This window comes from Neoarius graeffei, chromosome 14 (assembly GCF_027579695.1).
Source record: "Neoarius graeffei isolate fNeoGra1 chromosome 14, fNeoGra1.pri, whole genome shotgun sequence".
Lineage (NCBI taxonomy): Eukaryota > Metazoa > Chordata > Actinopteri > Siluriformes > Ariidae > Neoarius > Neoarius graeffei.
The window spans coordinates 63,269,811-63,296,207 of record NC_083582.1 but is presented as its reverse complement, the minus strand read 5'-3'; the positions used below and the strand labels follow the sequence as shown (position 1 = coordinate 63,296,207).

Genomic DNA, 26,397 nt, shown 5'->3' with positions numbered 1-26,397 from the left:
GCACACTACAACCAACAATCCTGATGATTTGAAAACAGTCTGATTGTATTTCCAGTTTCGCTTCTGCAGGCATGTGTGGTCTGGCGAGAAAATCTAGAGGAAGATAAAGAGCACAACCAAACACCCCAGACATTTACAGAAACAAGACTTTTTGTCGAAAAAGGGAACCTGCGTCGTGGCGACATGGGATTGCAAAACGAATGCCTTTTACAAAACACTTCTCTTTCCAGTCTGGGTTTTTACATTCTTTATTTCCAAGAAAGACGAGACTGAAATGATCAAGTATATATATGTATAAAGCCACTGCAACTATTGAAGGGACAAATAATTTAAAACCTGAGGGGAAAATATACTTTATTGCTGCATTTGACCTCCGAGGACATGACTTAACAGAGCTGGTGCAAGCATGAGGAAGTTGCAGGGTGATGATTTATAACGCAGCCCTTGGACGCTGATCCAGAACATGGCCTGTGCCTGTAAGTTCCTGTCCTTCACTTGAGTTTGTAGGTGAGTTGCTTGCGATGCCAGCGGATCCAGATCGGAGCAACTAGCAGTCCTGCCAGAAATCCTCCTGTCGCCCCGAGGGAACAGGAAATGGGCCACACCTAGAGGGAGGAGCCACAGAAAAGCTGGAATCAGCAACAACCAATCAGCTCTGTAACTGCACAGCTCACCGGCTGCAACCAACAAGATCACTGTGGTGTTTTAATGGTCAACTTTCATACTCAAAGCTTTAAACTGTTTGTTTTTCCTTTTTTTTTTTAAAAAAAAAAATGCACATAGCTTTTGATTGTGTGTTTTTGAGGCCTCAGCTCTGATTTATTTTGCATTTTCAAATTCTATCGAGTACCGAACTTAAGCATCAATAGCTATTTTAAATGGATTTTATTGCACAGTAAATGCAAGCAGTGATTTGCGTGTTTTTTGCAGCTTCCAATATTAAGAGTTTTTAAAAGAAATGAACAAAGCTTTATGAATATTGTGGATTAAATACCTAGTGAGTTGCAAGTGGGGAAACTCCATGAAGTCGATTTTAAATGGTGCAAATTATTTTCTTAACGTAAAAAGGCTCCAACTCAGTGAACAGTGATTAATACTTTATGTACATTTTATCTCTAACTGATGTTTGCTCAACATAAAGTTGTGTTTTGTTTTCATAAAAGCTGTCTCTGTTTAATCTTATTGCCTGCTTTTTTTCTGATCGGAATGTATAAAAAAAAAAAATGTTGTGCTGAAGTGAAATTTGATCTAATCCTTGCTCATGTTGGTTACTTGACTTGATTTCGGTGAGATTTTACGAAATGACTAAATCTGTTATGGTCTGAGTATTAAATTGTTGTCATGAAAACATCTCAAGCCGTGACCTTTAAAGATAAAGGAGCGACGTTTCTGCTCTATGCTTTGATCCGGTCTTTATTGAACTCTGCAATGTTTAGGACTGAGATTTCACTAACAGTCAGAACTTTCCACTTTGGTCTCCTTTTGTCATGTTTAGCGGATTTACGGTAATTGGCTCCAGCTGTCTCATTACAGGAAACACTAGTTGATCCCATACATGCGATCTTCTATTTCCCATTTCTAAATCGAAGAAAGTCTACTTCGCTCTGTTAAAAACTAGATGATTTGAAGAGAGGCCCAAAATTAAAAAGCTTCAGCAAGATTGATTTTCTCAATTATCTCCTGAGCCGTGCTGGTGATACAGGCTCCATTACAGTGGCGTATCTTAGTGCTGAGAAATGCGGTTGTAAGAGTTAGAGCTCTCCACCTCTCTATGGGAGAAGATTCTCCACCGAGCTGTGCTCTCATTAGTTAAAGCTCAATATGTCATACTTGACCCTGATGAGGAACACGGTGTCTTTAGTGCTCGGTCTGGACGGGTGTGTGTGAGAGGGAGAAAGTAAGAACAAATGGGAGATTTCAGTGTGACATTTTGAGGGCAAACACCAGCCCCTTTTCTGATCGATGTCTCTGCTATGCATCAATAATTTAAGCTGCAGTGGAGCCCTTTAACGCTCGGAGAACTTTTAATTTTTCATGAACATCAGTTCATTCCTGACAAAATTTCTCTCCCTGGAGGCTATGACAGATTTGTTGGTCACTTCATGTCCAGTCGTACTTGCCCCCAAAGTTGTTCGCTACGTGACTGTAGTTACTCCACTGAATATGATGAATAATTCGCAAAATCGAGTCGGATATGTGCTGATAGCCGACGAGGCGCGTAGTGCTGAGTCAGCTAAGCCATGTACAACGAGATTAAGTGGAATAACTTTTTTTTTTTTATTATATCCATATTCACTGGATTTTGAGAAACAGCTTTTTTTTCCAAACGTGATGAAAAAAAACTTTATACAAAATGTCCAACAAAATAATTGCTGCTTAGAATGTAAACAAACTGGAAAAATGACAGGAGCAATTTATGAAATAGTATAATAATCATTATTATAAATTTTTTTTTAAAGATGCATTCTTACCATGAAATGCTTTTATTCCACTTTTATTGCCTTTTTTCATATTTCTGGGGGTTTTGTTTTCAAGTAGAGCTTTTATTTTGTCCTCAATTGGTTCAACCACACGCTCCACCACTTTTCTTTTTTTTGGTGGTTGGTAAACCAACTTAAAGGTGCATTATTACTGCCATCGACTGGGCTGGAATGTGGAACAGGAGCTATTGGGGACAAAAGCTATATTCTATTTAGCTATTTCTGTTTCTTTTAAATACTTTATCAAGTGATATCTGACTTGATGCGCTCCACCATTTTGTTTTTCTCTACTCATGGTATATGAGCTGATATCTTAGTAGTAGAGTAGCCAATCAGTGCACGCAATTGCTCATATCCATTGAATGTGGATAGAATAAATGCTGCGATCGGATTCCTCTGAAATCGAAACCTGATATTATCTCTGACGTTGATGTTACATCTTTAGCCACTTGGCCTGAATAGGAACAGAGCTAAAGTCGAACGATTCTAGTCCTCTGTAACGTTTCTGGAGTGAATCGTAGAATCAGGTCACTCGCAGGCCATTTGGGAATGTTGCTTCTTTAAAGAAAACTGCTGAATGGGATAAAATTAGAAGCTTGTTTTGCGTACATAAACCCCTCAAATAGCACAAGATAAAGAAGAACAGAAGTATACACACAATCATATGATAATCCGGTATTTTACACTTTATAATGAAGTCGAAGAAAACATCTTTGCAGGGTTCTCATACCCAAGTTATTTTCAACTTTCTAATGGTGGAAACAACCTCCCATAGGGACACTTCTCTTTTAAGTTTCCGTTTTTCTTTGCACAAAAGTCAAGTCTCAGTGACACATATCGAAATATTTCTGAACACTAAAAGTGAAAAACACTCAACATCACATACATGTCAACCTTTGGTCAATCAAACCTGTATAACCAACCTCCAAAATCCGTATTTCCCTTATAAAATCCGTATAAGATGCAAATTAAAATACTTTACCTAAAATTTGAATGATAATTAACAATGATTGTGGCAGCGGGGGCGTGGTCAAGCGCCGGTCTGTGACAGGAGGGCGGAGTCAGGGAAGGTAAGTGGCAGAATCATTACACCTGACGGCAATTAACCTGTGTTTGTGTGTCTTCCCAGTGACCGCGCCCTATTTAAGGAGGGAGAGCGAGAGCAGAGGGGAGCTTCCCTGGACGAGACACTAGTGTGTCGCAATAAAGCCCTGTGTTACACCTGATCTCTGTCCTGCCGTCCTCTGTGCTCCACCCACATGTTCGAACTGGTTACAATGATATATCCCAGTTACTTTTTATTCAGTATTAATAACAATAAACCTTCAGAATGAATACAAAGTACTTTTCCAGTCTCACCTATGAAAGGTAATCCCATGTGATCTCGTTTGGACGGTAAACCTGTTGGTACAGTTAAACGCAGCACATGAACGAGGCATCTTTATTCTCGGCTACGGTCTAGACGCTATACCAGAGACGGTTGAAGAATCTCCACTTTGCCACATCCAATATGGATGACGTATGATTCTACGCAGAAGGCGGCGTCTATGTTTATATGTCTATGACTTCACGGTTGGCGGGATTCTCGCAATGCGGTGTGCGCATGATCAAAAGTGGAACGAAGTCTCGCTACCACAAGATAACGCGCGATTTCATAAGACTCTTTACTGGCTGTCTGTGCTGTACAATACGTTTATCATCGTGGGAATTGATTATAACTCTAAATAAATACTGAAGTTTTTTTAAAGAATCCGTATAACTTTATTTATACGCCCGTATACTACGTTTATTGAATCAAATCCGTATAAAATACAGACATTCCGTATAGGTTGACATGTATGACATCAGCACATCTGCTCCACTATACACATTTTATTCAGTGTTTACGGCAGTGTTGTCTGTTGCTCCTAAATGGATACTGTGTGTGTGTGTCTGTCTGATTCTGTACTGACCTGCCAGGGTCTGTCCCAGTCAAGAGGAATGGGGAACGCTCCAAGCCAAGCTCCAACCACGCTACAGCCAGTAGTAATCTGAAGTGAGGTGTCCCACACGGACATGGCCCTGCAACAGGCACACACTTTTTACTAATAAAACACTACAATCGTGGTTAGCGCTGTCGCCTCACAGCAAGAAGGTCCTGGGTTCGAGCCCCGGGGCCAGCGAGGGCCTTTCTGTGTGGAGTTTGCATGTTCTCCCCGTGTCCGCGTGGGTTTCCTCCGGGTGCTCCGGTTTCCCCCACAGTCCAAAGACATGCAGGTTAGGTTAACTGGTGACTCTAAATTGACCGTAGGTGTGAATGTGAGTGTGAATGGTTGTCTGTGCCTATGTGTCAGCCCTGTGATGACCTGGCGACTTGTCCAGGGTGTACCCCGCCTTTCGCCCGTAGTCAGCTGGGATAGGCTCCAGCTTGCCTGCGACCCTGTAAAAGGATAAAGCGGCTAGAGATAATGAGATGAGATGAGATATTCAAAAGTCTAATGGTGGCACCATGAGGTTCATTTTTTGCCAAAAAACGCTTATTTTATGTTTTCGCGTAAGGTTTGAATCACAGTATTGGACTCCATTTATTGATTTCTTGTGACCCAGAGATCATGTTAAGAACCTTTGCAAGGGATTGAGAAGCATTAATGTGATTCATAATACATTTGTATTGTTTAAAAGTAGTTGAACAATGATTCAATGGACAGCTAAAACTCAAACTGTGCTTGATAATATATTTAGAATATGTACTAAAAATGTGTATCTAAGATATTTGGTATACTCTATAAGGTGCCATAATGTTTCATGAAAAGTGATCGAAATTTTGTCATAAGTCACAAAATAGCAGCTTTTTCCATAACTTTGAGCTCCTGGTGCCACCATTAAACTTTTGAATATTGTCAAAATATTTCACCCAGTGTGTTTTCTTACCAAAAGGAACATAAAAACAAAAAAATGCATCATAATCGGAGGAACTTTTCATTTTTAGGGGGCAACTGATGCACCCTAGGCTCCAGCTACCTAAATGTTTATGCACAAGCACTAAAAAGTGACATTTTTAATAATATGTCCCATTTAAGGTCCTTTGGTCGTTCGTCATTGCCTTATTTATTTAGGGAAAATCTACTTGTTTTTCAGACTGATGCGTTAATCCCATTAAAGGAGAACTGAAGTCATTTTTAAACTTGCTTTATTTCTTAATTAATGTGTTATTCAGTTACGTTTTCGGTTTTACTAACCTTATATCGTGACTCGTATTGGCAACTAATTGCAATTAAATATTATACTTATCAGCGTATTCGGTTTTAGCCATGTTGAATTTGGTTCATTTGGTCCACGGCAGGCGTCGCTTATCCGCGCGATCTTCACGAGACTTGTGTGAGACTTCGAAACGTGAAGTGCCAGTGCCGCCATTTTGAAAACTGTTTTCCCAAACGAAATATTGCACAAAAACGAGTTTAAATGACGATTACTGCCTACTTTTTTCAAACTTTCCTGATTGCTGTCCAAACAAACAAAACTTCCGGCTTGATTACGTCAGCATTCGAAAGAGGGCGCGCGCATCTTTTGACAACGTTGGCAGATGTCGGTCACTTTGATTTCCGCTGTACATTTTACTTCCGTCCTACGATGTCTCGCACAGGTCTCAACGAATCTCGTTTACGGCCATTGCTTTGACATATGGACTGATATATTACAGAGCATATTTCAGACACTCATAATTTGCTATAGCAGCGACAAAATAGCGATCAAAAATGCATTCCTATATTTAATAAAATGAGAACTAGAATTTTGATTAAAAAAACTGCCTTCAGTTCCCCTTTAATGCAGGTGTTCATCATTTGGCTTAACTGATTACAGCTTTAGTTAACTAACTAAATAATGAATTAAATGTCTGTTTAGGAAAACTTAAGTGAAATGGAAACTTCCCTAATGATATGTATTTACCACATTTCACTGCAGGTAAATAAAAGTCAGAATGTTTGTGTGTAAAAGAGACAAACATCCTGCAGTACATACAGTTAGGTGGAGATAGCAGAGCTGTATAAACACTGCGTGTTCTTGAGCCAGGCCCATGTAAATTATATTTTCTCAAAACTATACACAACCTTGACTCAGAAAGTGGACCTCGCTTGTCCAGTAGGACTTCATGGATTTTAAGTGTTAAGCTGTGTTAAGTTTATATTTGAGTGACCTGTAATATTTACAAGCTTCTACAAGTCATCAGTACCTGAAACTTGATACATCATGTGTTAACCGTTCTCAAATGTCTGTATGGTTCAAGGTCTCCACCTAGTGGCACAGAGATCTCATCTCATCTCATTATCTCTAGCCGCTTTATCCTTCTACAGGGTCGCAGGCAAGCTGGAGCCTATCCCAGCTGACTACGGGCGAAAGGCGGGGTACACCCTGGACAAGTCGCCAGGTCATCACAGGGCTGACACATAGACACAGACAACCATTCACACTCACATTCACACCTACGGTCAATATAGAGTCACCAGTTAACCTAACCTGCATGTCTTTGGACTGTGGGGGAAACCGGAGCACCCGGAGGAAACCCACGCGGACACGGGGAGAACATGCAAACTCCGCACAGAAAGGCCCTCGCCGGCCACGGGGCTCGAACCCGGACCTTCTTGCTGTGAGGTGACAGCGCTAACCACTACACCACCGTGGCACAGAGATATTAAAAATAAAATAAAATAAAAAATGAGCAGCTGCCTTTCTTTGATTGCTGTATGAGAACTGCTCATGGAAACACTGGATCATGGTGGATAATGCTATATCAGAGAAGAACTTGAAGAGGAAACTGAGAAACTACATATTCAACAGTCGTGACGAATACCAGAAAGTATCCTGCAGAAGGGGAATGCAACATGAAACTGTATTGCCAAAAGTATGTAGACACTTCCTGCCAAAAGACAGCTAGGATTGCCTCCAGCTTCCACTGCAACCCTGATAGATAAACTGTATAGATTATGGATGGATGGATGGATGGATGGATGGATGGATGGAGATCACCACACCCATGTGTGGGCCTTCCGCAAACATAATTGTCTCGAATGTTTTTGTATGCTGTAGTATTAGTACAGTGTCTTGCAAAAGTATTCATCCCCCTTGGTATTTGTCCTGTTTTGGAACATTAAAAGCTGGAATTAAAATGGATTTTTGGAGGTTAGCACTATTTGATTTGCACAACATGCCTACCACTTTAAAGGTGAAAATTGTTGTTTTATTGTGACACAAACAATAATTAAAATGAAAAAAAAAAAGAAGAGAAATCTGGAGTGTGCAAAGGTATTCACCCCCCAAAGCCAATACTTTGTAGAGACACCTTTTGCTGCAATTACAGCTGCAAGTCTCTTGGGGTATGTCTCTATTAGCTTAGCACATCCAGCCACTGAGATTTTTGCCCATTCCTCAAGGCAAAACTGCGCCAACTCCTTCAAGTTAGATGGGTTGCGATGATGTACAGCAATCTTCAAGTTATGCCACAGATTCTCAATTGGATTGAGGTCTGGGCTTTGATTAGGCCATTCCAAGACATTTAAATGTTTCCCTTTAAACCACTCCAGTGTAGCTTTAACAGTACAGTATGTTTAGGGTCACTGTCCTGCTGGAACGTGAACCTTCATCCCAGTCTCCCAACCTCTGGCTGACTCAAACAGGTTTTCCTCCAGAATTGCCCTGTATTTAGTGCCATCCATCTTTCCTTCAATCCTGACCAGCTTTCCTGTCCCTGCAGATGAAAAATATCCCCACAGCATGATGCTGCCACCATCATGCTTTACTGTAGGAATGATGTTCTCAGGGTGTTGGGTTTGCGCCACACATGGCATTTCCCATGATGGCCAAAAAGTTACATTTTTGTCTCATTTGACCGGAGAATCTTCTTCTATGTGTTTGGGGAGTCTGCCACATGCTGTTGGGCAAACTCCAAACGTGTTTTCTTAAGCAATTACTTTTTTCTGGCCACTCTTCCATAAAGCCCCACTCTGTGGAGTGTATGGCTTAAAGTGGTCCTATGGACAGATACTCCCATCTCCACTGTGGATCTCTGCAGCTCCTTCAGTGTTATCTTTGGTGTCTTTGTTGCATCTCTGATTAATGCCCTCCTTGCCTGGTCTGTGAGTTTTGGTGAGCGCCCTTCTCTTGTCAGGTTTGTAGTGGTGACATATTCTTTCCATTTTGCTATAATGGATTTAATGGTGCTCTGTGGGATATTCAAAGTTTGGGATATTTTTTATAACCCAACCCTGATCTATACTTCTTCACAACTTTGTCTCTGACCTGTTTGGAGTGCTCCTTGGTTTTCATGTTGCTTGCTTAGTAGTGTTGCAGAGTCGGGGTCCTTCCAGGACAGGTTGATTTATACAGACATCATGTGACAGATCATGTGACACTTTGATTGCACACAGGTGGATCTTAATCAGCTAATTATGTGACTTATGAAGTGAATTGGTTGGACCAGCTCTTATTTAGGGGTTTCATATGAAAGGGGGTGAATACTTATGCACACTCCAGATTTCTTGGGGGGGGTCCCCCATCTTAATTATTGTTTGTGTCACAATAAAAAAAAATTTCACCTTTAAAGTTGTAGGTATGTTGTGTAAATCAAATGGTGCTAACATAAGTAACATTTCAGTTACAGTTAAACGGGCCTCACTCAGTTAAAACTGGTTTACAGCAGGTTCTTGTCTTGCAGCACATAAAAGACAAAAATCAAATTGACAGTACAAACAAAACCAAACATAATTAAGGACGTGAACAGAAATAAAAACAATACAGGCAGCTACATACATAGACACTGAAAGGGGAGAGGATCGAAGCAATAAACCAACCAACCTGACCAGCATGAGAATCTCTCAATGATTGCAGGTGTGACTATCAAACAAAGTTTATACGCCTTTTTAAAATGTGTGATGGATGGTAGTGTTCTAATGTGATCGGGGATCTCATTCCAGATTTTGGAGTCTGTATGAAAAAATTCTCTCTGACCACAGATATTTTTATAAGCAGGTATTGAAAGAAGTGTGTGCGTTACTGATCTAGAGTGGCAGCTACAATTATCGACACCTTAATGATCTTTTGACCGTTGCAAAAGTAGAAAAGACTTTCAATATGTAAATTGCGCATGAATAATTACTCAAACTTCCACTGGGAAAAACTGAGTTGATTCCTGATTACTTAGCATATCAGATCACGTGACACCGTTCCACAATTATCGACATCCAGATGATTATTAATAAAAAAAATAAAAATAATTAAAATCGGTCTGTGGTATCAAGTTAACAAAATAGTTATTTAAAATTTGTTTTACATAGACATATTTAGTACAAAATCTCTTTTATATAAATATATCGATATCAGTGCTTACGTAAATGAGGAAGTAATTCTAATGTTTGTAAACAAATGAACTGATAATGTTTAACCTGCGTCAGAAAATCTTTTTGTTCCACTTTAAGTATTTTCGTAGATCACATTTTGTTAATCATTCGTTGCTGTTTGTATTAATTTCTAGTTTTGTAGTTTACCAATAAATGTCAACAGGGAATTGATATTGTAACCACATGAAAATCCAGGTCAAAGTCGCATGTCATTCCTCGAACCAAAATATAAAATGTCTACTGATATTGTAATATGTGGTAGATATTTACAACAAACTGCAAAAAAAATTCTGAATGGAATAGAAAAATCTCAATATTTCAAGCATGTAATTTTTTTTTATATGCTAGGAATTTAATTCTGGTCTAATTATAGAGTATTTGGAATTCTATTGCAATAAATAGAATCCCAAATACTCTATAAACATTCCATTCTGTTATGAATCAGAAAAAAATATATATTATAATATCCCAGAACTTGTTTTTTTTTAAAAAGTACTTCATCTACTTCTTCAATGTTACACAAAGCTCGATCCATAACAGTTGTAAATGTCACTTAATTCCACAGGGTGTCGATAATGTTGGACACCGGTGAAAGTGATCACTATTATTGACACCTCACGTGACTTCTCAAATGCGCGTTTAGATACAAAATGGTGACTGTCAAATGAAAGACTAAGAAACAAAGTAGGTTTCGACAAGTAGCCCAAGAGCATTAGCTCAAAATTGAGTCCAACCCGGAACAAATTAGTAACAAGCTGAATTTTTCAGAATATGTTCAGAATACCCTTAGGAATAACATACTAAAAGTCCCCAGGAAGCCACCTTGTGCTCTCTGAGAAATTCAAGATGGCGTCCAAAATGGCCGCCGATTGGAGATTTTTCAATATCTCAGGGATAAAACATAATATAAATGCAATTAAAATGTTAAATTATATGTTCTCTCATACAAGCAATGCAAATTCACCATTGTCACACTGTTAAAATTAAAATTAACCAAGATTACAAGGTCATTAATGTGGAAATTACATGGAATTTGATGGTTGACATGATTGACAGATTAGCTTAGTAGGCTACCTACATACATGAACATAATGTAAGACAACAATTAGACATCAATTTCCTTAATATTTAGTGCATCTTTAAGCTTTGATAAAATATTAAAGGGAAATTAAATTTGAGAACTCTACAGGGACGTCACTAGGTTTGAGAGACAGGGGTAGCTTAGCACCCAGAGGAGAAAAGGTATTGTGCGCGCGCAGCGTGCGCCGAACATTTTTCAGAGCGCCTACTAAGGCTGTCAATCAATTCATTATTTCAAGAGCATCACACCTTGGGGACACACTTCCCACCATTTCTATTCTATTTTAAAATTGCTTTCATCATTTAATTGCTTGCTGAAGCAACTTCACCAGCTAACAAACCCAACTCAATGGAAGCCCGCACCGCGCCTGCTGCAGAATGCCCGCGTAGTATTTTAAGTCCTACTAGCCTACCACTCGACGTGACGCTTGACACAGAGCCAATGAGGAGGAATCATAACGATATTAATAATATTGCATTAAACAATAAATAAGCAAGCAGAAACTGTTGTTCGGATTAACTTGCGTTCTTGATGGCTCATGTTCAGTGCTTTACTGCCTTTGTTTTTTTTGGGAAAAAAAATAAAAATATAAATAATTTAAAAAAGGGCAAAAAATATAGGGTGGCTTTGCCATAAGATAGGGTGGCTGGAGCTACCCTAAAATGGGTCTGGCGACGTCTATGGAACTCTATCTTCTAAAACTACAATGGCAAGCTGTTTCAGTCCACTTCTTCAACATTCCGGCGACTTTCATGACAAAAAGATCTGCCTCAATAAAAGCTCTTGCTTATAAACAATGAGTAGACTTAAACACTTCTCAGTGCCTCAGTTGTAATGCTTGGACCTTTGTTGTACCATCAGTGAAGTAGGGAATTTATTCAAGCTTGTTTAAGGGTGGAAAAAAATTAATCTTTGAGTTTCTAGCGCCAGTCTTTACTACTAGCAATGCCAGTGTGTTCAGACAAAAAAATGACTAAACTCAGCATGACCTTTTAAAAATGACTGAACTCAGCATGACCTTTTAACATGCCATTTTTCATTTTACACCACCAATTTACTTTAATTAATATTAATGAAAATAAGTGCTCCAACCCCTAGTAATTGTGTTTGTTGTTTTGTGAACAGAATAGGATGATACGGAGTGAATGAGTAACCAATGGATCCACACTATACACAAATATACTGTTATAATAATGTTAATACACAATGTAATTAATACACACATGTTGGAATTTACTCTCCTACCCTACAAAACATATATTCTGACCTTTTAATTGCATTAATATTTTGTTTTGGGCCTGAGATATGGGCAGATCTCCATTTGGCGGCCATTTTGGACGCCATCTTGAATTTCTCAGAGAGCACAAGGGGGATTTCCGGGGACTTTTAGTATGTTATTCCTAAAGGTATTCTGAAATTTTCAGCTTGTTACTAATTTGTTCCGGGTATAACCCTATTTATTACTCCTGGGCTAAAGGAGATCATGAAATATCAGTGAATCTGATGAGAGCATGGACATGTTTTTACTTTCCACCATGCTTACCTGCCATGATAACGTCTGGGTTTTCCTCAACTTGCTGATCGTGCGAAAGAAAATTCCATCTCAGGTAACGAGCTGTGTCATCAGACGACAAGATCAAAGGGCGAGGCAGGTCTTCCAGTTGATTAATTAACCAATAATAACTGTTGTAACTGAAACTCACTTTTGTAAAATTGTTTTTTATTGGTAAATCTGAAAAGGTGTCGATAATTATGGACTGTCGATAATTGTAACCGCCGCTCTAGTAATGCACCCCTGTTGTATGTTGTACAAAAAGCAGTACATGCTGGTGAGGGACAGCTGGTTTGAATCTGAAAATAAAGTGTAATAGCATGACTGTTTATGCAGTTCTGAAAAGTCATGGTATTTGAAAATGTGAGGGCAGTACAGTGATGATCAGCCGGAAGACCCGCCTCGCCCTTCGATCTTGTCGTCTGATGGCACAGCTCATTACCTGAGATGGAATTTTTTTTTAGCACGATCAGCAGTTTGAGGAAAACCGGGATGTTATCATCGCAGGTAAGCATGGTGGAAAGTAAAAACATGTCCATGATCTCATCAGATTCACCGATATTTCATGATCTCCTTGTCGAAACCTACTTTGTTTCTTAGTCTTTCATTTGACAGTCACCATTTTGTATCTAAACGCGCGTTTGAGAAGTCACGTGAGGTGACAGTAATAGTGATCACTTTCACCGGTGTCCACCATTATCGACACCCTGTGGAATTAAGTGACATTTACAACTGTTATGGATCGATCTTTGTGTAACATTGTTGAAATAGATGAAGTACTTTAAAAAAAAAAAGTGCTGTGAATATTTTTTTTTTCTGATTCATAACAGAATGGAATGTTTATAGAGTATTTGGAATCCTACTGCAATAAATAGAATTAGACCAGAATTAAATTCCTAGCGTATAAAAAAATTACATGAGTCCAACTAGGAAGTTTATGGTGGATCTTGTACGCTCTATGATAGTCTTGCTATTGGTTCAGTAATTTCCTTTGTGGTAAGAGACCAAATTACAGTTGTGGTCAGAAATTTATATACAGTGACATGAATGCCATCTTGGATATGAATGTCATGGCAATATTTGGGCTTTCAGTAATTTCTTTGAACTGTTCTTTGTCTGTGGTAGAATGTACAGCATACATCTATAATTTAAAAAAAAAAAAAACACTAGAATTTGGTGCACAAGTTTTAATTTTCTTTGGGTTTTCGGAACTCAACACCGGGTCAAAATTATACACACAGGGTCAAAAATGTACATACGCTCACTTAGATTTTTAATTCAGAGGTGCTGAAACTTCCAAAATATCTCTTATCTTGCCAAGGCCTCTTAACTTCCTGTAAGTGATCATGATTGACTACCGCTGGTAGCTTCCCTGTGCCTTCATAAAAAGGGTTTGTTTACAGCACTCAGTGGACTGACCAATACACAGCAAAATGGGAAAGTCCAAGGAGCTCGGTGCAGATCTGAGAAAGAGGATCGCAGATATACACAACTCTGGAATGTCTCTTGGAGTCGTTTCTAAACAACTGCAAATTCCAAGATCAGTTCAAACAATTGGATGCAAGTTATTGTGAGGTGTAGTCACTTTGCCAAGCCACTTTGCTTCAAGAAAACCCAAACTGTCACCCTCAGCTGAAAGGAAATTGGTTTGGATGATCAGGAACAACCTAGGAACCACCATGGCACAGCCCTGCCATGAACTGGAAGCTGATGGATCACTGTCTACAGTTCAGATCACCATGGACTAAGAGGCTGCTATCCAAGAAATAACCCCCTGCTTCAAAATTGACACCTTCAAGCTTAACTAAAGTTTGAAGCTGACCACACGGACAAAGAAAAAGCCTTCTGGAGGATAGCTGTATGGTCAGGTGAGACAAAGATTGAGTTGTTTGGCCACAATGATCACCATGTACAGAGGGACACTGTACCAGCTGGTGGTGGTGGTAGCAGCATCATGCTCTGGGGCTGTTTTGCTGCCAGTGGAACTGGTTCATTGCACAAAGTGGATGGAATAATGAAGAAGGAGGACTACCTCAGAATTCTTCAGCATAAACCATCAGAAACTTGAACATGACTTGGGAGTTACAACATGACAATGAACCCAAACACGCATCAGAGCTGGTTGTGGAGGATAAAGCAGGCTAACATTAAGCTTCAAACAAGTCCTGACTTCAACCCTATTGAAAATATATGGACTGTGCTTATAAGTCGAGTCCATGCCAAGAAAAAAATAAAAATAATAATAATAATAATAATAATAATAATAATTGAATTCTACCAATTCTACCATGAAGTGTTGTGAAATATCCAACCAGAATTCTGCCAGAAGCTTGTTCATGGTAAACAAAAATGTTTGGTCAAGGTGAATCTTGTGAAGAGACATTTTACCCAAATATTAGGTGTGCTGTATGTATATTTTTGACCCTGTATGTATACTTTTGACCCTGTGTTGATTTCAGAAAACCCAAAGAAAATTAAAACCTGTGCACTAAATTCTAGTGCTTTTTTTCTAAAGATGTATGCTGTACAATCATTCTGACACAGAAAAAGAACAGTTCAAAGAAATTACTGAAAGCCCAAATATTGCCATGACATTCATATCCAAGATGGCATTCATGTCACTGTATGTAAACTTCTGACCACAACTGTACCTTGCATGACCTCCCTAATGCTCTTGTTGCTGAATGAGCAAATTAATGGGAATAAATCTGGAACGGGGTGTTCATAAAGCACGCATGGGTGTGATGGTCAACTGTCCCTAAACTTTTGGCCATATAGTGTATATGTGAAAAACAGCACCCACCCATCTCTACTGAAAACCCGGATCCACGCCTGTACATTTGGACCGAGCATACACAGACACCTCAGTGTGGTGAGAGTAGAGAGCAGTACAGCCAGAGAAAACGTCTCCAGAGCCAACCTGCACAACAAAAACAGTATTCAGTTCAACACTCAGTTATCCACACTTTATTCACACTGGTTCTGCTGCTAATTTAAAATGTAGTTTTTCTACCATGTTGGTTACGGTCAATATGGCCGGCTACTCCCTGTGAACTTGAAAGGGATACAATTATGTTGATTCATTTTAATTATAATTGACCACATTTGAATTTGGCCCTGAGCATCTTCACTATACCACTGTGGTGGGATCGGTTTCGTTAAAACTTTCAGGATTTTACAACACTACAGCGTTACAAGACATGCTCATTTTCAGAATCAACCAATATACTAGTGCATCTCAAAAAATTAGAATACCATGAAAAAGTTCCTTTTTTTTCATAATTTAATTCAAAAAGGTAAACGTTCATATATTCTGTATTCATTACATGTAAAGTGAAACATTTAAAGCCTTTTTTGTTTTAATTTTGATGATTATGGCTAATAGCTCATGAAAATCAGAAATCCAGTATCTCAAATTATTAGAATATTCCCTAAGATCAATCAAAAAAAGGATTTACAATACAGAAATGTCCAACTTCTGAAAAGTATATTCATTTATACACTCAATACTTGGTTGGGGCTCCTTTACCATGAATTACTATAGCAATGCGGTGTGGCATGGAAGTGATCAATCTGTGGCACTGCTGAGGTGTTATTGAAGCCCAGGTTGCTTTGATAATGGCCTTCAGCGTATCTGTATTTTTGGGTCGGGTGTTTCTCATCTTCCTCTTGACAATACCCCATAGATTCTCTATGGGGTTCAGGTCAGGCAAGTTGGCTGGCCAATCAAACACAGTAATATCATGGTCAGCAAACCATTTGGTAGTAGTTTTGGCACTGTGGGTAGGTGCTAAGTCCTGCTGGAAAAGGAAATCAGCATATCCAAAAAGCTCGTCAGCAGATGGAAGCATGAAGTGCTCTAAAATCTCCTGGTAGATGGCTGTGTTGACTTTGGACTTGATAAAATACAGTGGACCAACACCAGCAGATGACATGGCACCCCAAATCATCACAGACTGTGGAAACTTCACACTGGGCTTCAAACACCTTGGATTCTGTGCCTCTCCACTCTTCCTCCAGACTCTAGAACCGTGATTTCCAAATTAAATGCAAAATGTACTTTCATCTGAAAAGAGGACTTTGGACCACTGAGCAACAGTCCATTTCTTTCTCTCCTTAGCCCAGATAAGACACTTCTGACATTGTCTCTGGCTCAGGAGTAGCTTGATATTAGGAATGCGAAAGTTGTATCCCCTTTCTTGAAGATGTCTGTTCGTGATGGGTCTTGATACACTGACACCAGCCTCAGTCCACTCCTTGTGAAGCTCTCCCAAGTTCTTGAATCAACTTTTCTTGACAATCCTCTCAAGACTGCGGCCATCCCTGTTGCTTGTGCACCTTTTCCAGCCACCCTTTTCAGCAATGACCTTTTGTGGCTTACCCTCCTTGTGGAGGGCATCAGTGATCATCTTCTGGACAACAGTCAAGTCAGCAGTCTTCCCCATGATTGTGGTTGTGTGTACTGAACTAGACCGAGAGATACACTGTGTTCATACTGTTTTACTCAAACTTGAAATGAAATATTCTAATATTTTGAGATGGTTTTTTTTATGTTTTTGTACTGTATGCCATACTGATTAAAATTAAAATAGAAAAATTATTGAAACATTTTAGTTTATGTGTAATGAGTCTATAATATTTTCACTTTCTTAAATAACTGATGGAAAATATTGAACTTTTTCACAATATTCTAATTTTTTGAGATGCACTAGTACATCTAATCTTTTCTTTAAAAATAGGTACCCTGTGGGTCCATGTGGCTACTGCTTATAAAATTGTTTTCTGATACCATGTCCATACAATAAACATAGCATATATACAGTGGTGCTTGAAAGTTTGTGAACCCTTTAGAATTTTCTATATTTCTGCATAAATATGACTGAAAACAACATCAGATTTTCACACACGTCCTAAAAGTAGATAAAGAGAACCCAGTTAAACAAACGAGACAAAAATATTATACTTGGTCATTTATTTATTGAGGAAAATTATCCAATATTACATATCTGTGAGTGGTAAAAGTATGTGAACCTTTGCTTTCAGTGTCTGGTGTGACCCCCTTGTGCAGCAATAACTGCAAATAAACGTTTCCGGTAACTGTTGATCAGTCCTGCACACCGGCTTGGAGGAATTTTAGCCCATTCCTCCGTACAGAACAGCTTCAACTCTGGGATGTTGGTGGGTTTCCTCACATGAACTGCTCGCTTCAGGTCCTTCCACAACATTTCCATTGGATTAAGGTCAGGACTTTGACTTGGCCATTCCAAAACATTAACTTTATTCTTCTTTAACCATTCTTTGGTAGAACGACTTGTGTGCTTAGGGTCGTTGTCTTGCTGCATGACCCACCTTCTCTTGAGATTCAGTTCATGGACAGATGTCCTGACATTTTCCTTTAGAATTCGCTGGTATAATTCAGAATTCATTGTTCCATCAATGATGGCAAGCCGTCCTGGCCCAGATGCAGCAAAACAGGCCCAAACCATGATACTACCACCACCATGATTCACAGATGGGATAAAGTTATAATTCTGGAATGCAGTGTTTTCCTTTCTCCAAACATAACGCTTCTCATTTAAACCAAAAAGTTCTATTTTGGTCTCATCCGTCCACAAAACATTTTTCCAATAGCCTTCTGGCTTGTCCACGTGATCTTTAGCAAACTGCAGACGAGCACCAATGTTCTTTTTGGAGAGCAGTGGCTTTCTCATTGCAATCCTGCCATGCACACCATTGTTGTTAGTGTTCTCCTGATGGTGGACTCATGAACATTAACATTAGCCAAATGTGAGACAGGTCTTCAGTTGCTTAGAAGTTACCCTGGGGTCCTTTGTGACCTCACCGACTATTACACGCCTTGCTCTTGGAGTGATCTTTGTTGGTCGACCACTCCTGGGGAGGGTAACAATGGACTTGAATTTCCTCCATTTGTACACAATCTGTCTGACTGTGGATTGGTGGAGTCCAAACTCTTTAGAGATGGTTTTGTAACCTTTTCCAGCCTGATGAGCATCAACAACGCTTTTTCTGAGGTCCTCAGAAATCTCCTTTGTTCGTGCCATGATGCACTTCCACAAACATGTGTTGTGAAGCTCAGACTTTGATAGATCCCTGTTCTTTAAATAAAACAGGGTGCCCACTCACACCTGATTGTCATCCCATTGATTGAAAACACCTGACTCTAATTTCACCTTCAAATTAACTGCTAATCCTAGAGGTTCACATACTTTTGCCACTCATAGATATGTAATATTGGATCATTTTCCTCAATAAATAAATGACCAAGCATAATATTTCTGTCTCATTTGTTTAACTGGGTTCTCTTTATCTACTTTTAGGATTTGTGTGAAAATCTGATGATGTTTTAGGTCATATTTACAACCCCGACCCCAAAAATATTGGGACAAAGTACAAATTGTAAATAAAAACAGAATGCAATAATTTACAAAATCTCAAAAACTGATATTGTATTCACAATAGAACATAGACAACATATCAAATGTCGAAAGTGAGACATTTTGAAATTTCATGCCAAATATTGGCTCATTTGAAATTTCATGACAGCAACACATCTCAAAAAAGTTGGGACAGGGGCAATAAGAGACTGGAAAAGTTAAAAGGTACAAAAAAGGAACAGCTGGAGGACCAAATTGCAACTCATTAGGTCAATTGGCAATAGATAGTTTTCACTGATGTCACGGCATTCCGGGAAACGCCCCCCAGCCGCCATCTTGGGGGGCAAACAAAACGGACCATCGCCACTACCGGCTACGTTATCTCGGATGAATTTATGAAGTTATATAGTCAGTTTTCTAAAATAAAGATCAATGTCGGCAAAATCAAGCAAACAGAAGTATATAGATACATTAGACGACATCTCACGACAACGGTATGCAGCCAAACTGGCCTTGATTGGGGGAATTGACCCCTACGAAGTGGACAAAGATGCATTTTCAAGTGACTATGCAGGGCTGCCAAAGCCTGAAACTGCCAAAGCCTGCTCCAAAGCCTGAAACTGACTTCATCAAACTTTAAAGGCTGTCTGATATATACAACTTTATATATTCACAGCGCGCCTTTTGGCGGATGCCGCCTGAATCGCACAGATTCGATTTTTTTTTGGGGGGGGGGGGGGGGGGGGGGGGAGGGGTTGGAGTGTCTGATTATAATTTCAAAGTAAATTCTGTATTAAAATTACTAAATAAGCAAATCCGTTACAGTCCATGAAACAGGAAGTATAAGGATGAGAAAAAAACAGTTTAAATCGGAAAGCTGCGCACATTTGTGCAGTCCTGCACACGGCTCGGGCTGCGCAAATGTGCACAGCTTTCCGATTTAAACTGTTTTTTTCTCATCCTTATACTTCCTGTTTCATGGACTGTAACGGATTTGCTTATTTAGTAATTTTAATACAGAATTTACTTTGAAATTATAATCAGACACTCCAATGCCGCCCCTAAAAAAAAAAATCGGATCTGCGCGATTCAGGCGGCATCCGCCAAAAGGCGCGCTGTTTGCATCCCAAACACAAATCAAATCATACAGAATAGACCTAAAATGTTTTTCAAAAATGACCCTTGCGTGAGTGAAGTGACAAGTTTCAAATAGAAACGTGACAAACAAGCGATATTAAGTGTACATTACAATGTAAACGTACACTCAGCGGTTCCAGTTAGGCATCCTCCAGAGATTGTTCACATGATGTCTTGGTTTCCAAAAACAAACTTAAACACAATTGATTGTTTATTTAAACAACTTACCACTTATAAAATGATCGGAGCAGACTTTGCTGTGTTTGGAAGGCTGATAATCCTTGCGGTTGATTCTCGCAAGCCATAGATTTCTCCTTTGTATGCCGAGTTTGTTTGCTCGCCTTCGTGCTCCCGTACAGTGGGAATTCCATAAAAGCTCCGCTTGACTTCATCATCTGACCTATTACGACAGCCGTGAATACAACAGGTGTGCACCATTGCTAGCTTTAAATAGCCTGCTTGGGTTCTTTTGAAGACTTTGTACTCGTGCGTTACAATGTGTGCTCAGTGACCCGTACGGTAAGCTGGACCCCCAAGATGGCCGCCACTAGAGAATCCCCGACTCTGTGACGTCATGTGAAAACTATCTATAGGTCATTAACATGACTGGATATAGAAAGAGCATCTTGGAGTGGCAGCGGCTCTCAGAAGTAAAGATGGGAAGAGGATCACCAATCCCCCTAATTCTGCGCCGACAAATAGTGGAGCAATATCAGAAAGGAGTTCGACAGTGTAAAATTGCAAAGGGTTTGAACATATCACCATCTACAGTGCATAATATCATCAAAAGATTCAGAGAATCTGGAAGAATCTCTGTGCGTAAGGGTCAAGGCCGGAAAACCATACTGGGTGCCCGTGATCTTTGAGCCCTTAGATGGCACTGCATCACATACAGGCATGCTTCTGTATTGGAAATCACAAAATGGGCTCAAGAATATTTCCAGAGAACATTATCTGTGAACACAATTCACCGTGCCATCCGCCGTTGCCAGCTAAAACTCTATAGTTCAAAGAAGAAGCCGTATCTAAACATGATCCAGAAGCGCAGACGTCTTCTCTGGGCCAAGGCTCATTTAAAATGGACTGTGGCAAAGTGGAAAACTGTTCTGTGGTCAGACGAATCAAAATTTGAAGTTCTTTATGGAAATCACGGACGCCGTGTCATTCGGACTAAAGAGGAGAAGGACGACCCGAGTTGTTATCAGCGCTCAGTTGAGAAGCCTGCATCTCTGATGGTATGGGGTTGCGTTAGTGCGTGTGGCATGGGCAGCTTACACATATGGAAAGACACCATCAATGCTGAAAGGTATATCCAGGTTCTAGAGCAACATATGCTCCCATCCAGACGATGTCTCTTTCAGGGAAGACCTTGCATTTTCCAACATAACAATGCCAAACCACATACTGTACTGCATCAATTACAGTATCATGGCTGCGTAGAAGAAGGGTCCAGGTACTGAACTGGCCAGCCTGCAGTCCAGATCTTTCACCCATAGAAAACATTTGGCACATCATAAAACGGAAGATACGACAAAAAAGACCTAAGACAGTTGAGCAACTAGAATCCTACATTAGACAAGAATGGGTTAACATTCCTATCCCTAAACTTGAGCAACTTGTCTCCTCAGTCCCCAGACGTTTACAGACTGTTGTAAAGAGAAAAGGGGATGTCTCGCAGTGGTAAACATGGCCTTGTCCCAACGTTTTTGAGATGTGTTGTTGTCATGAAATTTAAAATCACCTAATTTTTCTCTTTAAATGATACATTTTCTCAGTTTAAACATTTGATGTCATCTATGTTCTATTCTGAATAAAATATGGAATTTTGAAACTTCCACATCGTTGCATTCCATTTTTATTTACAATTTGTACTTTGTCCCAACTTTTTTGGAATCGGGCTTGTATACAGAAATATAGAAAATTCTAAAAGGTTCACAAACTTTCAAGCACCACTGTATGGGTGTAATGTTCAATGCGGAGTTTCCCAAAATCATCGCAGCACAAAGATCATCATTAAATGGTAGAGCAAGCAGCACAATGAACACACCCTCTCAGAGTGAAGACACTCTTACAGGCTTTTGGGAAACCCACCACAGGTGTCTCCAAACTTTAGGCAATATAGTGTAATACTCACTCCAGAAGAGGTGCCCCATACAGAACAACCACGATGTGGAAGAAAAGGCAAGACAGCAGAAAATACACACAGGATCTAATCAGTCGAGACAACTGAAACAAAGAGAAATATACACAATGGATATAACATGCAAAGATTTTTTTTCCCTTTTGAAGGTCTTGAACATGAATATCTATACCTTATAGCTCAGTGTGTGTTTCTTTGTTGGTGGACTGATGCCAAGAAGCCAAAACACAGCAATGTTGACTACAGCAACACAACCAGAAACAGAATAGAGCCACACCAAATGTGTCGCATACACCGAGAAGTTTTCCACAGTGATCGCAGGCATCAGGCTTCCCACCAACACAGAGCCGGCGAGGAGGGCATGAGCTGATGCCATGCCTCTAATCTCCATTTCCCACATGACTCACACAGGTCTGGTTTTAAAGAAAAGACATTACATAGATGAATTTATTGGCCTTCTTGTCTTAAGTTAAAACAACACGCATAAGCACGGTCTCTCTGCTTATCTAGTGCGCCTAAGCTTAAGTTGCCATTCATATCTGGTACTTATGTAATATTTAATGGTAATATTTAATTCTCTTCCTAAAGACGTGAGAAACTGTACCAGTTTAAATGAACAATATAACCTCAATAAAAAGTTCTTTTTTAATCGATCACATAAGAAATGCTCATAGTTTTGCGCCGCGTTATGATAATCATTATTATTGTTTTTTGTTGCTGTATGCTGTTTTATTTAGTATCTATGTTTAGATTTCTTTTAGATTGTATACATGTATCATATTTTCCCTTTTTTTCCTAGAATTTTTGATTATATCCTTATTCTATTTCTTTAGTGTGTCTTTATCTTTGTTACCTCGCCTGGTACGGAGTCCACCAGGGGGTGAGGTATTGTTTTCGGTCGGGTTTCTTTGTTTCTTTATTAACAATATTACGGGAAAACAGCTGGATCAATCTTCATGAAACTTTCAGGATAGATGGGCGTTGGTCTCAAATAGAACCTCCAACGTTTTGAGGGTCATCCGGTCAAGGTCACCAAAAAGGTCAAAATTGTTTTTGTTGTGGCTACTGCCTCATATCGAGGCGCTAGCCACTACATCATCATGCTGTAAGAATGTAAGAGTGTAACGATTGCGCACTGCGCATGCACATATACGTTTCGATTAAAATGGCCGGTGAGCATATACAATTCGGTTGACCATTCGAAATAAATGGACTAAAGAAATCGCTTTCAGACATGTTTATGCTTACTACAGATGGAAAGTGCATTCCACTGAGCTCTAGCGATGGGCCATTTCCGGGAAATAAGAGTTTTTCGGTCATGGCGACAGCGTGTGTTTGTCAGCCTCGGTTCAGAGGTTTCAGTTTCGAAAACTGTAAGAGGTAGAATAATATAAAGTACAGACACTTGGTATATTTTACTTCTGTGATTACCTCATCTCATCTCATTATCTCTAGATGCTTTATCCTGTCCTACAGGGTCGCAGGCAAGCTGGAGCCTATCCCAGCTGACTACGGGCGAAAGGCGGGGTACACCCTGGACAAGTCGCCAGGTCATCACAGGGCTGACACATAGACACAGACAACCATTCACACTTACATTCACACCTACGGTCAATTTAGAGTCACCAGTTAACCTAACCTGCATGTCTTTGGACTGTGGGGGAAACCGGAGCACCCGGAGGAAACCCACGCGGACACGGGGAGAACATGCAAACTCCGCACAGAAAGACCCTCGCCGGCCACGGGGCTCGAACCCAGACCTTCTTGCTGTGAGGCGACAGCGCTAACCACTACACCACCGTGCCGCCCCTCTGTGATTATTAAATTGTTCATTTTTGGATTACACTTCATTTTTGTTGCTACTGCCTCATAGGAGTATATATGCATGCTATATTTACTGTATGGACATGGGATCAGAAAACAATTTTATTTATAAGCAGTAGCCACACTGACCCATAGGGCATCTATTTTTTTTTTCGCAATATCTTCCTTCATATTCATCATAAGTGTTACCAGGTGAGGTTTGTTTCGCCTAACAACACTTGTTTATAGATTTTGCTTTGCATAATACTAGTAAACCATTATTATTATTATTATTATTATTGATTGAATAAATTAATGTGTTCTGAAATGCAAGAAATAGCAAGATTAGGGTGAATAAACCCTACATGTTAACATTTATGTTATTATTACTTATCAATTTCTCACAAAACATCTCTTGGAGCATGCTCAGTTATTGCATATGATGAATGTGTAATGCATTTAAAATCAAATCATGCAGATAAATGATATATGTATAATATTATGTGTATAAAATAATAATTGCAGTGAATACACCACACAGGGAAACTTAGTCATTAGTACTGTACATTACAGTGTACTTACATACAGCAGGGAAACAAACACTTCTTCTGCAGCTACTTTGTTCACTTTAAACCTGTAAAAAAGAAAAAAAAAAGCTCTTGGTCTTTGTAGCCAATTTAAATGATCATCCGAGTCGGAAAAAAAGGTCACAAAAGACCTTCAGTTGTACATTTCATAAATAAGTAAATAAATAAATATGCTACAGAAAGAGAAAGACGGCACGAGCGAGTTAATTTTGGTCGCGCTCTTCCGGCATCATGAGGTCACGTGACCTAAAATGGCGACATCCAGGTGGTCAAAACTCCTCAGAAACAAAATAAAAGACTCTGCAGACAAATGAGTTTTAACATGTTAATATTAAGCGCCATTTAACAGAAATGCCTGAGGAAATCATTAACACATCCTGTATAATTTTTTGATTGATTGATTGATTGATTGATTGATTACTTTATTCTGAACAATAAAGAAGAAAGATATAAAATAAAAATTTAAATAAAAAATACAATAATCAAAACATCATCATAAACAAACAGAATAGCGTAGCCACAAGGCAATAACATAACAATGTTCAGAAAGGATTAGGAAGAAGTAATAACTTATCCAATCCTAACCCTCTATACCACCACTAATCAAATGTCACTTTCCACCATAATAAACTATATATACAAAAGAAAACAAAAGCAATAAACAAAAAAGAAAACATACCAACATGGTATAATATCGACCAAATCAAATCTCATCTCATTATCTCTAGCCGCTTTATCCTGTTCTACAGGGTCGCAGGCAAGCTGGAGCCTATCCCAGCTGACTACGGGCGAAGGGCGGGGTACACCCTGGACAAGTCGCCAGGTCATCACAGGGCTGACACATAGACACAGACAACCATTCACACCTACGGTCAATTTAGAGTCACCAGTTAACCTAACCTGCATGTCTTTGGACTGTGGGAGAAACCGGAGCACCCGGAGGAAACCCACGCGGACACGGGGAGAACATGCAAACTCCACACAGAGAGGCCCTCGCCGGCCACGGGGCTCGAACCCAGGACCTTCTTGCTGTGAGGCGACAGCGCTAACCACTACACCACCGTGCCGCCCCCAAATCAAATCATATATACAAATACTTATGTTATGCATATAGACACGCATACAGTACATACATATACACATACCTATAACTATACACTAAATACAAGAAGACCAGTCACAGACTTACTCTCAATTTCATCATCACCTATATAGTCTGCCTGTCCTCATTCTCATATATTTTTATTAACATGTTTTTATATAATTTTTTAAACAGTTTTATGTTGGTGCTATTTTTGAGTTCATTTTACAGACCATTCCACAATTTCACCCCACAGACTGTTATGCACATACTTTTCATAGTTGTTCTAACATTTACTCTCTTAAAATTCATTTCCCCTCTCAGGTTATACCCACCCTGCCTTTCCATAAACCTATTTTGTACCTCACCCGGAAGAAGGTTATGTCTTGCTTTATACATAATTTGTGCAGTCTTGTGTTTAACCAGATCCGTGAATTTCAGTGTGTGCTTTTACGAATAATGCGTTTGTATGCTCAAGATATCCCGTATTATTGACAATTCTTATTACTCTTTTTTGTAATGTGCATAACGGCTGCAGGTTAGATTTGTAGGTATTACCCCATATCTCCACACAGTAGCTCAGATATGGAAGTATGAGTGCATTACACAGAGTATGTAGTGATTTATGGTCCAGAATGTGTCTTGATTTCCCCAAAATTGCAGTAATCTTTGCTATTTTTGCTTTAACATGATTAATATGCGGTTTCCAGCAGACTTTATGATCAACAATCACACCCAGAAATTTTATTTCATACACTCTTTCTATGGTTA

The 26,397-nt window shown here is 39.4% G+C and overlaps 2 protein-coding genes across 2 annotated transcripts in view; one reads left to right on the top strand and one right to left on the bottom strand.

Annotated features, from left to right (window-relative positions):
- Positions 1–1,346, top strand: part of rhoq (ras homolog family member Q) — a 44,150-nt gene extending 42,804 nt beyond the window's left edge. The window contains exon 6 of the mRNA XM_060940211.1: positions 56–1,346. Coding sequence (XP_060796194.1) covers positions 56–107 — 52 coding nt within the window. The 3' untranslated portion in view covers positions 108–1,346. The remainder of the gene's footprint in view (positions 1–55) is intronic.
- Positions 338–24,774, bottom strand: pigf (phosphatidylinositol glycan anchor biosynthesis, class F). The gene is made up of 6 exons (XM_060940212.1): positions 24,541–24,774; positions 22,328–22,568; positions 22,150–22,241; positions 15,287–15,403; positions 4,433–4,541; positions 338–605 (listed from the first exon to the last, which is right to left on the bottom strand). The coding sequence occupies exons 2-6, from the start codon at positions 22,553–22,555 to the stop codon at positions 492–494; spliced, it is 660 nt and encodes a 219-aa protein (XP_060796195.1). The 5' UTR covers positions 22,556–22,568; positions 24,541–24,774; the 3' UTR covers positions 338–491.
- Between the last annotated feature and the right edge of the window lie 1,623 nt (positions 24,775–26,397).